Source organism: Thermobia domestica, chromosome 10, assembly GCF_964235325.1.
Source record: "Thermobia domestica chromosome 10, izTheDome1.hap1.1, whole genome shotgun sequence".
Taxonomy (NCBI): Eukaryota; Metazoa; Arthropoda; class Insecta; order Zygentoma; family Lepismatidae; genus Thermobia; species Thermobia domestica.
The window spans coordinates 100,794,879-100,808,929 of NC_137463.1; the positions used below are offsets into that span (position 1 = coordinate 100,794,879).

At 33.7% G+C, this 14,051-nt stretch overlaps 1 protein-coding gene across 1 annotated transcript in view; it reads right to left on the minus strand.

Annotated features, from left to right (window-relative positions):
• Positions 1-823: 823 nt before the first annotated feature.
• Positions 824-14,051, minus strand: part of LOC145662605 (uncharacterized) — a 268,737-nt gene continuing 255,509 nt past the window's right edge. The window contains exon 2 of the mRNA XM_081728324.1: positions 824-10,411. Within this exon, the coding sequence (XP_081584450.1) occupies positions 8,460-10,411 (1,952 nt within the window). The 3' untranslated portion in view covers positions 824-8,459. The remainder of the gene's footprint in view (positions 10,412-14,051) is intronic.

A 14,051-nucleotide genomic window follows, 5' to 3' on the forward strand; every position in this document is an offset into this window, starting at 1 on the left:
TGACTTGCTGAATAGTAAATGCAGTATTTCACATAATTGTTACTTTTTTTTATAAATAAACTTTTGAATACAAGGCAACTCTTACTTAAATATACGGTGTTAAACACTTGCATTGTGTTTCATTTTTTTGCTATTTTATTTACATAAGGATTTATTTTTATGTTTACTTTGAAATGAACAGGAATTTTTAATTATTTCTTCATCAAACGTTTTCAAATATATTTAGCTTCGTGATATTTTAAAAACATTATTTTAGTATTTTAATAATTAAATTTAATTTATACAGTATCAAAATTCATTATTCTGAAAGAGTGCAAGAATCTCAATAGCGACACTGTCCTGTAGCCCAGTCAAATATGTATTTCTTTCATTGTAACAACAATGAGATCAACACAACCTCTTAGGGTCTTCTTACGAACTCAGACAACCGCCAATTAGAATGAGGTCATATATTGACGCTGCTTGGTCGTGTCCATTGACGAATCACCTGTATCCCTTTCTTTTCCCATCATCTATATAAAGAATGCTTTACTTTGGTTCTCTCATAAGTACTCTGAAAATGAGAACAATGTTATCAGTTCTCGAAAGGTTGGTCAAGGTAGAATATAACTGATTGGTATCCCGAGAATAATTATATACATCATAAGATCAGGGAAACTTCAGTTCTTATTTTAATACTAAATTGTATATGGTATAATGCAAATTCGTTTAAAGAAAGCTAGGAACACTTAAGAAGAAGTAGAAATATATATGTAAAAAATAATCAAAATTTCAGTTCATTTCAAAGAAAATATAAAAATAATTTCCCAAATAACTTCATGGGCTATAAAAGGAAAATTGTTTAGATATTCAATATCGTCAATTATTGAAAATAATTGCCAACTACACCTTCTCTGTCAACTGACAAGAGTTTTAGATCTTTTCGTGCAAACTTAAGTACTTCTACATAAAATAGATAGTATGAAGAAAATACTGAAATAAGAAAAAAGGAGTATGGTAACGTTACATTCTGTACCTGTTATGTGTTTGCTTCCTTATCTCTGATGTGGTCGCTCCCGCCAATACAGAAATTTGTTATGTGGAAATAAATAAGAAAGAAAATCACTCTTCTCACTTCGTAAAGTTTCATTACAATGTTTGTTTAGGCAAAAATAATACATATAATTAAAAAAAAAACTACATTGGAATTTAAAATAACAGTAGTAGATTTATGAAGTGTACATGTTTGTAACTGACTCATACTTCATACTCTCAATAGACTCGTATTGAAATAATTTTCTTCTACTATTTATAGTATTTCCCACAGATGGACATACACATCATTACAGAAAGTACTATCTTAAAGTATTAATTTGCCACTGTACTTAAATAAACCCTTTTTTGACATATAGAATTGCAACTGCGCTTAACTTTTAATTGTAATAAAATGCAAAGTTAAAATACTTTTTTCTTAGTTTAGCTATATCTTTTATTTTAATTAAGTTCGGTACACGTGGTTTTCCCAAGAATGTATTTCTACACGCCAGCAAACATACACAAACACAAAAGTTAAATTTAATAAACAGAACTTCTATATCGTTCCCAAATATTGAGATAAAGACATTTAGTATATACGAATATATACATGCATTATTTAAACAAGAACAATCTTAATCTAAGTATTGGTGATAGACGAATCTCATACATTTAAAATAATTGTTCGCAGTTTTTATCATGAAAATAAATTCAAGAGTTATACGAACTTTTTACGTTAAATATGAAGTTTATGGGAATTTAATTAAGTCTGATGTTTGACTATATTAGGAAACACATTGACGAAATAGAACGTTAATAAATATGTAAATAATGTACAAATCATAGTATTATTCTTAAATTATACATTTTGGCACTTGTTTACATCGGTTTACACATATATTTTTTACTGTAATTTATTATCGTCTTATTGATTAGCAATAAAATATCACATGGGCGTCCGAAAGGGAGGGAGGTAAGATGAGGTACTTATCCTGATTTGGTTCTTTAAAATAGCAAGATTTTGAACAAGAGTTATTATTACCATATTGTTATTACCATTAATGTTATATTAACATTATTACCATACTCCCTTATGGTTTACACCTATGTTTAAGGAATGGAAGAGGAATATATTCTTTGGGCCATAAACACTTTTCATTATATATATATATTTATATATCAAAAAATAAATATAATTGTATACCTTTCGGATCCTCGTCTGTTGACACTAATTGCGCTATGTGGCAACGTAACAGATAAAGAACTATAGATTAGATCTACCAGTCCATCAAATAGTTACATCCATTCTTTTCAGATGACAGTTCAAATTAATAGACGTTGACATAAACACCGCTTGTTAGTGTAAGAATCGAGGTATCTGCTTCATAGATTCGTAGAACAAGGCTTATCGTTTCAAGTTGCCATATATTGTAACTTTTGATTTTCCATAGCGGCTGAAGGAAGACCCGGAGGGCATACAGTTAAATAGCATTTTTGCTTTACTTTGACCTGGAGAATAGTACTCTGTTGTCCGTAGGCGTCATTTTTAGAACACCCAAAAGGATGTGGAAAAAGTACATTGTTTCGCAGTTAGGACCGTTCAAATGCAGGAAAAAATACATTGTATGACATGTTGATCCAAGCACAAGGAATTATGAAGCTGACGGCTCCTAAACTTTCCGAATTCCTTCTGACACATACCGTCTTTACTACTGTCAAGATTTACTTTTCGCCTATTTTGGACCCACCTTTAGTTCCGAGCATGTCTGAAAATTCTTTATGTCCTGTGGGTAATTGCTTGCGCACTAATTGCACATTGTTGAAATATGAACTTTTGCTTGGCATATGTGTTACTTTTTTTTATCTGATACAGATCACCACTATATGGGTCCTAGTATTCAAAATAACATGTGTTGCGATGTATTTACTCCACAACTTTGAACAGCCCTAACTCTTAAACTATACACTTTCTTTCACACTTTCACTTTTTTTATTTTGATGTGAGAAATTGTGCCTTCTTGCAGTTTGTCTAGTTCATTAATATCCTGTGTAATAAAAAGTTTTTCTGGCCCATCTTAAACCGAAGCTCTTAATTCATATTAACTGTGTGTACTCCTGATTCCTCTTAAAGAAACCGAAGGATGATCAATACAGAGCTAAAAGTCTGTAAGTGATTCTATCCTTTGTCAATTCAATGCAATTAGAACTAATTCTGATTTCATTTTATATGTATAATTTCTCCTAGAACCGCTCGAAAGTCTTTTTTTGAATGCCGTTCTATAACACTATTTTCTACTCTAGCAATGCCCCTTCTGTCTTGGAGACCACTATTTAATTATTTGAACTATAGTTGTTGACAAATGGGGTTATAACTTCCATTCTACCACATGAGGAACAAACATTTTCCGTACAAACTGTTTGCAACATTTGAAATTACTCTTAGTGCGCCATTAGTAGCATCGGCAATCAACAATAGACTACTACCCCTTTTCTCCTTCACCCATTTTCTTTTGTTCCTTCAATCAGTGGTTCCCAACCGGTGTGTTACGCAGTTCCACAGGATATGTTTCGAAATTTAAAATTTTGAGAGAAACCATACCAGTCATCGCTTTCAGTTGCAGCTACAATGCTCAATACCCACTACTGCGTAGAAACATATCAAGTGTTCCGGTAGCAAGAACAAGCTCAACATCGAGTCATTTTTCTCACTTTCAAAGGACGATATGAGGGAAGGTTTCTTAAGTTTCTATACGATTGCGAATGGGAAAGATTTCGAATTTATATTCTACCAAAAATAAGGATAGTTTACTGAAGGGTAAAAATAAAAAAATGGGATTTCCTTGAAAACAACTCTAGCGATTTGGTTTTTATTTCATACACCAATATTGCATTAAAAATCGAAACCTGTGGTGTAAGTCATATTCCTGCGAAAAAAATTAGATGGGGTAGTTTACTCTTCGGGGTTAATTATTTCTGAACGATTTACTCAAACGATTTTGTTTATTTTAAAAACATAAACGTTTCAATAATAACCTGAAAATCTCTTATCCTAAGAAACTATACAAGGGATAGTTTATTCTTGGGAATATTTTCTCAAAAACGACTCAGGTGGCCTTCTTCATATTTCATCCATAACCTTACAATCTGAGATGTTATTTTTCGTGGAAACATCCACATGGGTAGTTTACTCATCGAGTTAGTTTCGGACGACTTTTTTCGGAAACAACTGAGGTGATTTTATTCATATTTCATAAATGTATGTTCCACTAATAAACCTATCAGTTATTTCTTATGAAAAGATTCACAGGGACTAATTTACGCTTGGGGTCAATTCTTTTGGGGCGATTTTCTAAGAACAAAAATGTTTCCAGGAAACTTTATACAAAGAAAACCATGCCCCCGAAAGTAAGGTCCTCCTTGTGATATTTTTAATGACAAATGATTTATGCCATATATTAGTGCTATTAATGAAATATTTGTTTCTGAAATATGAACTAAATTGCCTATTTGAGTAAATTATAGAAAAGAAGGCAAAACATCCAGAAGAATAAACTACTGTGGATATTTCATGAGAAATCATTTATCCCTTACTGTAAAACTATTAATGAATTATTCATATCTAAAAACACGAACAAAAACACCTGAGTCGTTCTTGAGATCAAAAACAACTCACCTCTAACGTAAGAGTAAAGTAATGCTTTTGGATCTTTTCAGGACAAATGACTTAGTCATATTGTCAGGTTATTAATAAAACGTTTATGAAGTATGAAGAAAATCGACTTAGAAGAGTAAACTACCCCTTCTGAATTTTTGCCAGAGAAATGACTTACATTGCAGTATAGGGTTGATAATGAAATATTGATGTGTAAAATGTAAAGAAAATTTAAAAATAAAAATGTTTTCGAGAAACTAGAATTTATTTAATATTAACCGTAATTAACTACCGTTGGTTTTGGTGATAGGAAAATGTTTCGAAAATCTCCATGCGAAATTTTATTACAAGACTTTAAGTTTAAAATCTTATCTTCTATCGTCTCTTGAAAGTGAAAGAAATTGCCCAATATCGAGTTTGCCCTTACTACCTGGAACGCCTCACCTAATCTTACACTACAATAATTTATATTATTATCAATAAAAAAACCAAATAAATATGTTGCGATGTTCTGGGCGTTCCGTAAAATGGGTCCTAAGTCAGAAAATGTTTGGAAACCATTACTCTCAACAAATTACCTCCCCCCGAAAACATATCGAGATAGACCATACCTATTAGTTTAATCAAAATAACAATTTGATACACCAGGGGTAATAAAGTCATTTCACAAATATCGATGAGAGGACATTCATTTGTCTACCAATAAATTAAAGAAGAAGTAACAAAATTGAAAACAGTCTTTTTCACGTGTCTTACAATACACATTGATTTTAAAAAAATTAACATTCTTTAAAATTGAGTCTTTTTAAAGAATTCTTTTTTCGACACTCCTTTGGCACTCCCTTATAGCGTTCACCATTATCTTTTTTCCACTTGCAACAGCAGCTGTAGTTTAAAAAATGTTTATGTGAAAAAACATCGGAGAAAAAGCTCTTTGTAGAAGAACAATGAGAGATCATTTAGCATTAATAAAATTATGTTAACCATTTGTGTCCATTTGGTTTCTCATAGTTGCGGACTTTGTTCCTGAAAACACTTACACTATTCCACAGAGCGATATATAGAGGGATAAGTAAACATAGATAGGATAAAAATAAAAGGGAAACTCTAACATTCATTGATTATCGCCAATATTAATCAATACTAACACTAAAACTTTTGCTACTAAAATCATTTGAAAACTACCTGTTTCATTTTAGGTTTGACACTTCAAGAAAGCAAGGAACCAAAACATAACGTTTGAACAACGACAACACAACAAAACCTGCAGTAAGCAATCTTAAATTGTGTAATTTGAATTACTCATTTGAAACAAAGTTGATATATGTTTTACTTCTGTCGGGAAATTCTGATCCAGACTTGACAAAACACATTAATAGTTTAGCAAATTATCTATCGATCTATGTACAGTATCTAAAGAAAAATGAAAGGGACTGTTTGTGACTTAATAATTCTTGAACCACCCTACCAATCTCGATCAAATTTTCAATATAGATGAGGTTCGGTCCTGAGATGGTTTTTATCGTTTCACTTTCACGGTGCAATTTCGGGAAGGGGAGGGGCGAAATATATATATATAAAATTATCAAAAATGACCGATATTAGTGTTGAATCCATAGTTTTCTGGCTCTCTAAAACGAATAGTGACACTTCTAATGCTTTTTAAATCCAAATTTAGCCCCATGTATACTCCGAAGGGAGAGTAGTAACATGTAAAAAAATATTTGTAAATAAGCAATATTAGCGTCGAATTCATATTTTTTCTTCCCCTAAGTTGATTGGTGATAGTTATGGTGTCCTTTTGAACGTACTCTCCCCATGCGAAGAACGGGCACTCTGTTAATTTCTTTATATTAATGAGAAAGTTTTGGTTATTACGGTAGCTTCTTCAATTGTTATTTCTCTTTAAAGACATAGATTCTTTTCAAGAATTTGTATTTACAGGCAAAACGATTATACCCTTCAGGCTAAATGAGACGAATAATAATTGAAAGTAAAAGATTATGAAAAGATTGCTGGAATTATAATGTAAGAGCAAACGAAAAAAACAACAACAAGGAAACGCACGAAAACCATGTTTTCTACTACAAACTCACTAGGACAGAACTAGTGACCTCTTGCACTAAAGCTGAGAGCTATACCACTTAACAAACTTGTCCGACATTAGAGATAAAACTACTAAACCATCATTTTCCTGCGTACTTTCAGTTAAGAGATTTTAAGATTTGTTCTTTAAGCATGAAACAAAATAACAGAATCAGTGAATTTGTTCTTCAATTTAACCCTTTAGCCCGCAGCATTGCATATATGTAAAGTTTATTTTGAAATTGTATTGCACCATGTAGTTTCTAGTTCGGACATAGAAAAGCAGTTTGCGTATCAGCTAAGATGCCCTTTCACTCATGAAGTTCTGTATTTCCCGCTAGTTGTCATAGTAAGCTAGCGTTGGACTTTTTGTCTTACTTCTTGCACGCGGAGTTACGCCATAATTATTGTCATGTTTGAGCTTTCTTTGCACGTTTAGGTAGACAGGTTTTGAACTGTTTACTTTTTTTGTGCACTTGAAAAGTGCTAGTACGCTGACATTCGTCGCTTGGTTTTATCTGTTTTTAGTGGACTTTGCAGATATCAACGCGCAACTTTACATAGACACTATATGAAACACCATAAAATATCCCATAGACCAAATATTATTTGCACAAATTTTTAAAAAGTATTCCCGTGTTTTCAACACCGAAAGCACTCCAGTTTTTTTAAAAAAATCATTTCGATCGGGAAAATGGCGCTTTTAAGGATCAAAAGTACCATAAAACTCGCTTTTCTGTAATCATAATTTTTTTATCGCACCTATGTTAAAAGGGGATTAAACACCACTGCTTCGGAATCTCTAAACGAGCTCAGAATCTCTATTGTTTATTCAATATAATAGAATAAATGCACTTTGATAATGAATTGCGATATCTTACTGAAAAAGAAATAATTTCCTTAGCTTCGTAAAGCTACGTGAGATATCACTGATGTAACACGTAAGGACACGAATTATTTCATTTCGCTTTATAACATTTCACTGAGTAATTGATTCTTATCCGTTTGTACTCATTATCAACTTAATTAGATCAACTACAAGCGGATGATGTAACCTCCACTAGCCATCTTAGGTTTGGGCCTGTCTGAAATTTCATGTGGGTCTTTTGAGCTTGTCCTTTAGTCTCTGCTTCTAATTGCCAATGAAACTTTTAGGCCTAGAACATAAAACGTATATGAGTTTCATTGAACATTTCTGTTTCTAAATGAGCCTGTGTTAATATTCTGTTTATTTTCTAAGAACTAAATATAGCTGTGTTTTGTCATGTCAGGAAGAGACTTTCAAAAATTCTTTTTTATATATGTATATATAAAAATAACATAATATGGACACAAGATGAACTTGGTTCTTGCAGCATTGCACATAATAATCACATCACTCACACAATCACATAAATATTAACACATATTCATCCAGGGTTGCTGCAGTTATTATAGATAGAAAGCTGTGTGTACACACTTTTCAGTCACCAATGGTAAAGCACTTTGTTTTTATATAAACAACGGCCGGGCGGGATCTTTTTTTTACGTTTGAGCATACAGTAAAAGTTTTCTTTTTTATATTATTATTCTGAAAAAATACAACAGATAATAATTATAATTCTTATTGATAACAGTGTTTTTCAGGTCACGGCGGAAAGAGGTCAGCACTGGATAACGTTGGCACGGCAGCAGCTGTGAATGCGGCGACTGCAGCGCCATCTTCCAGCTAGGCGGACGGGTACGAAGAGTACGATAACTCATCGGGTATGACACTGTAGCGGATGGGGGGAGGTTCTTTCAGAAGGACGCTTCTTCTCCTTGGGGGACACTTGACGCAACGGCGGACAAACAAAACAATTCCAAAAGCAGCAAAGATAGAAAGTGAGATAGCGAAGAAGAGCATTGAACCGTAGTTTTCACGGCTTTCTTGTGGAATGGGACGGATATCATCGGAGGAATCAATAACTATTTCGGCAGAGCCCAGAGTAAGTAATGTTCTATCCGCTGGCACAGGACCGGAAGACATATTCCACTGTGACTCGTTGACTTCCAGGACAAGCTCTGCACTCCATTGTCCACTTGGTGTAAGTGTAACGTTTTCCTTGTGTTCCGCAAGTGATACTGAGGATTCAGCTGTTGGGGTCACAATTACAGTTGTATTCATTGTAGTAGCCACGATCCTATCGGTAGTGCCGGCTGGTCGTTTCGTAGTAGTTGCAATACTACTACTTGTAGTAGTCATGATATTAGAAGTACTGATGTTATCGCTACTACTTCTTTTACTGCTTTCATTCCTCACATATGCAACTTCTGTAACTTCAGTTGTAGACGATATTGTTCCTGGGATCAGTGTAACGGTCGTTGTCCCACTATCCTTTGTTGTCGATGATACTGTTGTAGTGACGGTAGAAATCGTGCTGCTACTTCCCACAGTTGTAGCTGAAGTTGTTTTCAAAGTTGTCGTTAGTAACATTTCGGTCGTGGTCGCAGTTGCAGTTGTTGTAACTGTTGTTAATTTGGATTTTTGGAAATTCTTCTTGATAGGTTGACGAAATGTTGCTGATTTAGCAGGTAGAAATGCACCATCGTCTTCAGCCACAGACACAATAAAAAATCCTTGCTCTTGAAAAGTTTCCGCGCTATCTCGTGGATTCATCATATACACTGACTCATTATCTAATTGCAGATGGTACATTCCTGTAATAGACTGGAAGTTCTTCAAGGTAGTGCCCTTCCAGATGTTTTCTATTGGAAGAAACCGATCAGTGCCATTTTCCAAAATCCATAAATCGAGTAACTTTTGGTATGCTAGAAGAAGAAACACATTTCCAGTTCGGGTGTTAAAGGAAGCTTGCAAAATTGACTTATTTGGTTTCCATACAGCTACGTCAGCGAACAAAGGATTCAAATGCATGTCTCCAAGCTCCTCTAGTTCTTGCTTATTGGGATTGAAACGATACACCCATCTTTTCGTGCCTCCACTTTGTTCAGGACAAAGAATATATAGACTATTGTCAGTAGTAGCCGTACGAATAACACCATTGCCACAACGCCATGAAGAAATAGCAGCTGTAGGTTTAAGCTTCACCTCCATCCAACGAGTTGTCTTAAGATCAAACCGCCAAAATACTAGATGCACTGTATGAGGTTCTGAAGGTCGCAAATCAAGAGCATGCAACGATTCCTGAGAGTTATCGCACCACACTAATGGTTGCCGTGATTGTTGTTGGAAATCGGGACAAAACCGAGAAATGTTTGTTGAATCTTGAAGACATTCGTCACAGCATACATATGAAGTCCACAGTGTATTATTTAAATCAAATAGCCATAGTGTATCCGTGTGTAAATATGGCCCATAAATTGCTACAGTACTACCTGTGAGTCCGCACACAACAGGAAAAGCAACTCTATCCGGAAATGACATAGAAAGAAGACTGTCTCCGTCTACTGGAAAACGTCTCTCCCACTTCTTGTCCTTAACATTATACCTCCAAAGATCGCTGTAGTATTTAATTTGTTGTTTTCCTCCACGCGATTTGGCCTTGATTGTTCCAACTTCCGGACTTTGGCCTCCGAATAACCACCAGTTACCTTTGACATCTGTCCATGATCCAGCTCCTACTCTTTGCCTGGGAACAACAGAATTCGCTCGCCACGCTCTCTTCTGAAAGTCCCACTCTACAAGAAAAAAGAGAGAGCAAATAAATTAGTTACAACGATCTAAAACGGTACACTTTCAGAAAGTCACATAACATTTGAAAAGTAAAATAATGCTACATAATATATGTTGTTTCATTTAAGCATATTTAAACCAGGAGAATATATAAGAACTCCTAAGATATCGTCTCTATGTTCATACTATGTGTTACCCTCTCCCGAATTTTAATGTATATTTGAATTTACGTGTTGATTATTTGTGATTTTTTAAAATTTTATTTATTTGTTATTGCAAACACTAAGAAACCGAAACGTGCCTTTGAGACTATTAAATCAAGCATGTCGGGGTTAGGATTCCATTGATCCTTCTATAGATCATAGTGGATTTTTCTTCTCATAATAGTATTTGATTGCATCATTTTTCCCTTTCTATAATTACATACAGTATAATGTAAAGAAACTTTGTGTAAGTTTGACTTACGCTTGAGTTTTATATACTAGAGATTCTACCTACTGACAAAACATGGTAGACTGCAACACATGCCATCTAGCAGGCCAAGTATTTTATTTTCTTTGCAAGTGAAAGCTTAATATTAATATTTAGCGTCAGATAATGTACAGTGTGATCAAATATTAAAGAAATAGGGTGTCACATATCGGAAGCTAAAATAGTTTGTATTCTCCTGGTTTAAAAGCATAGAACATATCAAGTAAAATTTTGTTACATTAACAACTTTATTTATAAAAAAAATCAATGTTTTAAGGAAATCTATTTGCCCTAAATAACCGAATCAAGAAAGCAATATTGAAAAGCTACACTAATTATATGTAAAAGAAAAATTTACTGCTTATTTCATCAGGGAATAATGACGTTACTGGACATTTAAGATACAGTTGCAACAAAGTAGGAAGTCATCAGATTGACAACACATTTGCAGGTTCTTTAGCGGATGAAGGAACAATAAAAATGATTAGCAGTACAGGTCCTCCTCAATTATCCGAGTAAGCCACTCCCCTCATAAATAGTGATCAGAGGCAGGCAAGAGGCCTACAATTCAGCAGTTGTCAAGTATTAGGTGACGTGAGTGTGTCTGGATAATCCAACAATACTCCGTATTAATTATTATGGAGTATGCTCAAATGTGGCACTAATTCAAGACTGCCATTATTCGTAGTGAAACAAATGAACATTCTTCTTCATTTACGTACTATAAGGTTGTATTAGCCTAGCTGAAATATCCGTTCTTACACGGGAAAATAGTTTTATGGAAGACATTTTAAAAAAATATATCTGAACCCTCTTCCACTCCATAGACCGTCTATTTATCAATATTAAATTATTAAAAAAAATAGCTCAACCCAAGTGATAAATATATTTTTTAAAAAATATTGCAAGCGGCGCAGCGTTTATTTCTTCTGATACTCATTCCAATCAAGGTGTAATGATAAAGACTCAAGTCGATCGAAATACTAACCACTTTTTAAAAATCTTTTCAAACGATTCAATAGTTTCATTAATTAGTAATGAAAGTAGCGTGATAAAACCAGCCTTTAATCTAGGATCCAAAGTTAATTCCAAGTGATCAAATACTTTCCCATATTAGTGATCATCGATGTCACTTTTTATATACAGTGTGAGCAAAAGTCCAGCACCGTCCTTTTATTTTGGAAACGGCTTGAGAAAATATGACTAAATTTTGGATGTTGGTAATTGGGGTGCGGGCTCACCAGACGGTGCAACTTGGCATTATGGCGGCCATCTTGAGATCCACAATTTTGACTGCAGGTCCAATATTTCAATAGGAAGATAGGAATGCGACACATGATTTTAGGCTAGAATTTTACTAGAAATACGAATCTGAAGTTATTTTCAAAAGTCTAGTGTTTCGAAAATTATAAAAATTACTCAATTTCCCCACTGATTAAAATCATGTAATTCAGAGAATTTACTGTAATTACAAATATCAAAAATTGTTACTGACATGGACAACAACAATTTTTATGAGAATAATTTCCATAAATATATTATTTTAAGTACTGTAGCAATCACTAGCTCTATTTTTCATATCTTCGGAAGGGTTGACATATCAATTGCTGTGAAAGGGATTGTGTTTTTTATAATCTTTCAAAAACCATTCACTTGATTAAATGTCATACTTATCTAAAATATTTCTCCGGAATCACTTCTTTCGAGAAACAAATAATGTTCCTACACTGAGAAAAAATGTAGGTGGCTTTATTATACGGTATATATACGGTAAGAAATCAGTAAATTTCAACCTGATGGCTTTGTAACTTTACACATGTTTCTCAACGCTGTTGTATGGCTTCAAACACCCACTCGAGCACTGGCTTGATCTCTACCGCAGATTACCACTGTGAAGCATGTGTAGTTTTACAAGACCATCACGTTAAAGTTTACAGAATTCTTACAGTAGGAATGTCTGTATGTGTGAGTTAGTTAGAGTGGTAGTTACAGTTATCAGACAACCTTGTTAGAAAATATTGATTCATGTTCATCGCGAAAGTATCTCTTAATCTGTTTTATGGTACGTCTATAAAGTTTGTGTAAATTGGACATATTAAGGGACTCTATGGATGCCCTGTATGTAGATTTGACATTTGCAATAAACTGACACAATGCCATTTAAAAACAGTACAAATTTATACGATGTTGGCAACATTCTTAGTATGGTACTATTGTAGAATAGGTCTAACAATATCTGTCTGTAAATATTCACATCGCACAAAATGTAATTTTCTTAAAATCTATTAGTTTAAAGCTTACATGCGCGCTTCAAAGTAAATGGTATACATCTTACATCATTGATACATCCTTTAACATTTTATGCTTCATCTTTTTTGCATGCTACTCAACATACATTGTCGGCTACAGGCACCTCTGCTCGTAAGTATAAAGATCTGAACATATTTTATGTACATATGTGCTCATTGTTATGTATTCTGTCTTTTCTTTTTGGTTCTATTTTCTTTTCCATTCACCTTTCTTTCTTCTTCTGCTTTCTTCATCATTTTTAACCATTTCTTGTAATGCTCACTAGATTCCTACAATTTTGTTATGCTACTTCGTGTTCCGTCTGTTAGGATTGTTTGCTACTACTCTTTGATCTATCATTATCCTTATCTAATCCAATCATCTACTTTATTCTTTTCCATGTTTTTCCTATTTACACAGGTGCTTCTCACATTATCCGCATATGATCTTTCATCCTTCCTTTTCAATTTTTGTGGTGTGTTCTTTTTATGTCTCTCCTTCGCTAACTGCAATATTGCTTAACGATCATTTTGTATTGTATACTTGTGTAATTGTTTCCTCATTAATCTTAACATTTTGCTTGCTAATATATGTGCTCGAATTCTATCACTTCTTAGTTCCTCTGGCTTCCTTTTATCTTGTTTCTTTCCTTTGTAGTACCTTTCCTTTAAACTATCTTACTTTCGTTTTTCTTTTTTTTTTATATATATATTAGTTTCCTTTCAGATGTCTCTACAATATGCTCTCTTTCTTTCCACACCTTCAGTTGTTACTCTTCTTATTCTTTATTCTATGTGTCTAAATATTCCTGTTCTACCAACCAACAACACTTCTTCTATAATAATACACGTAGATATACTACACATTCTTTTGCGCACTACGTTG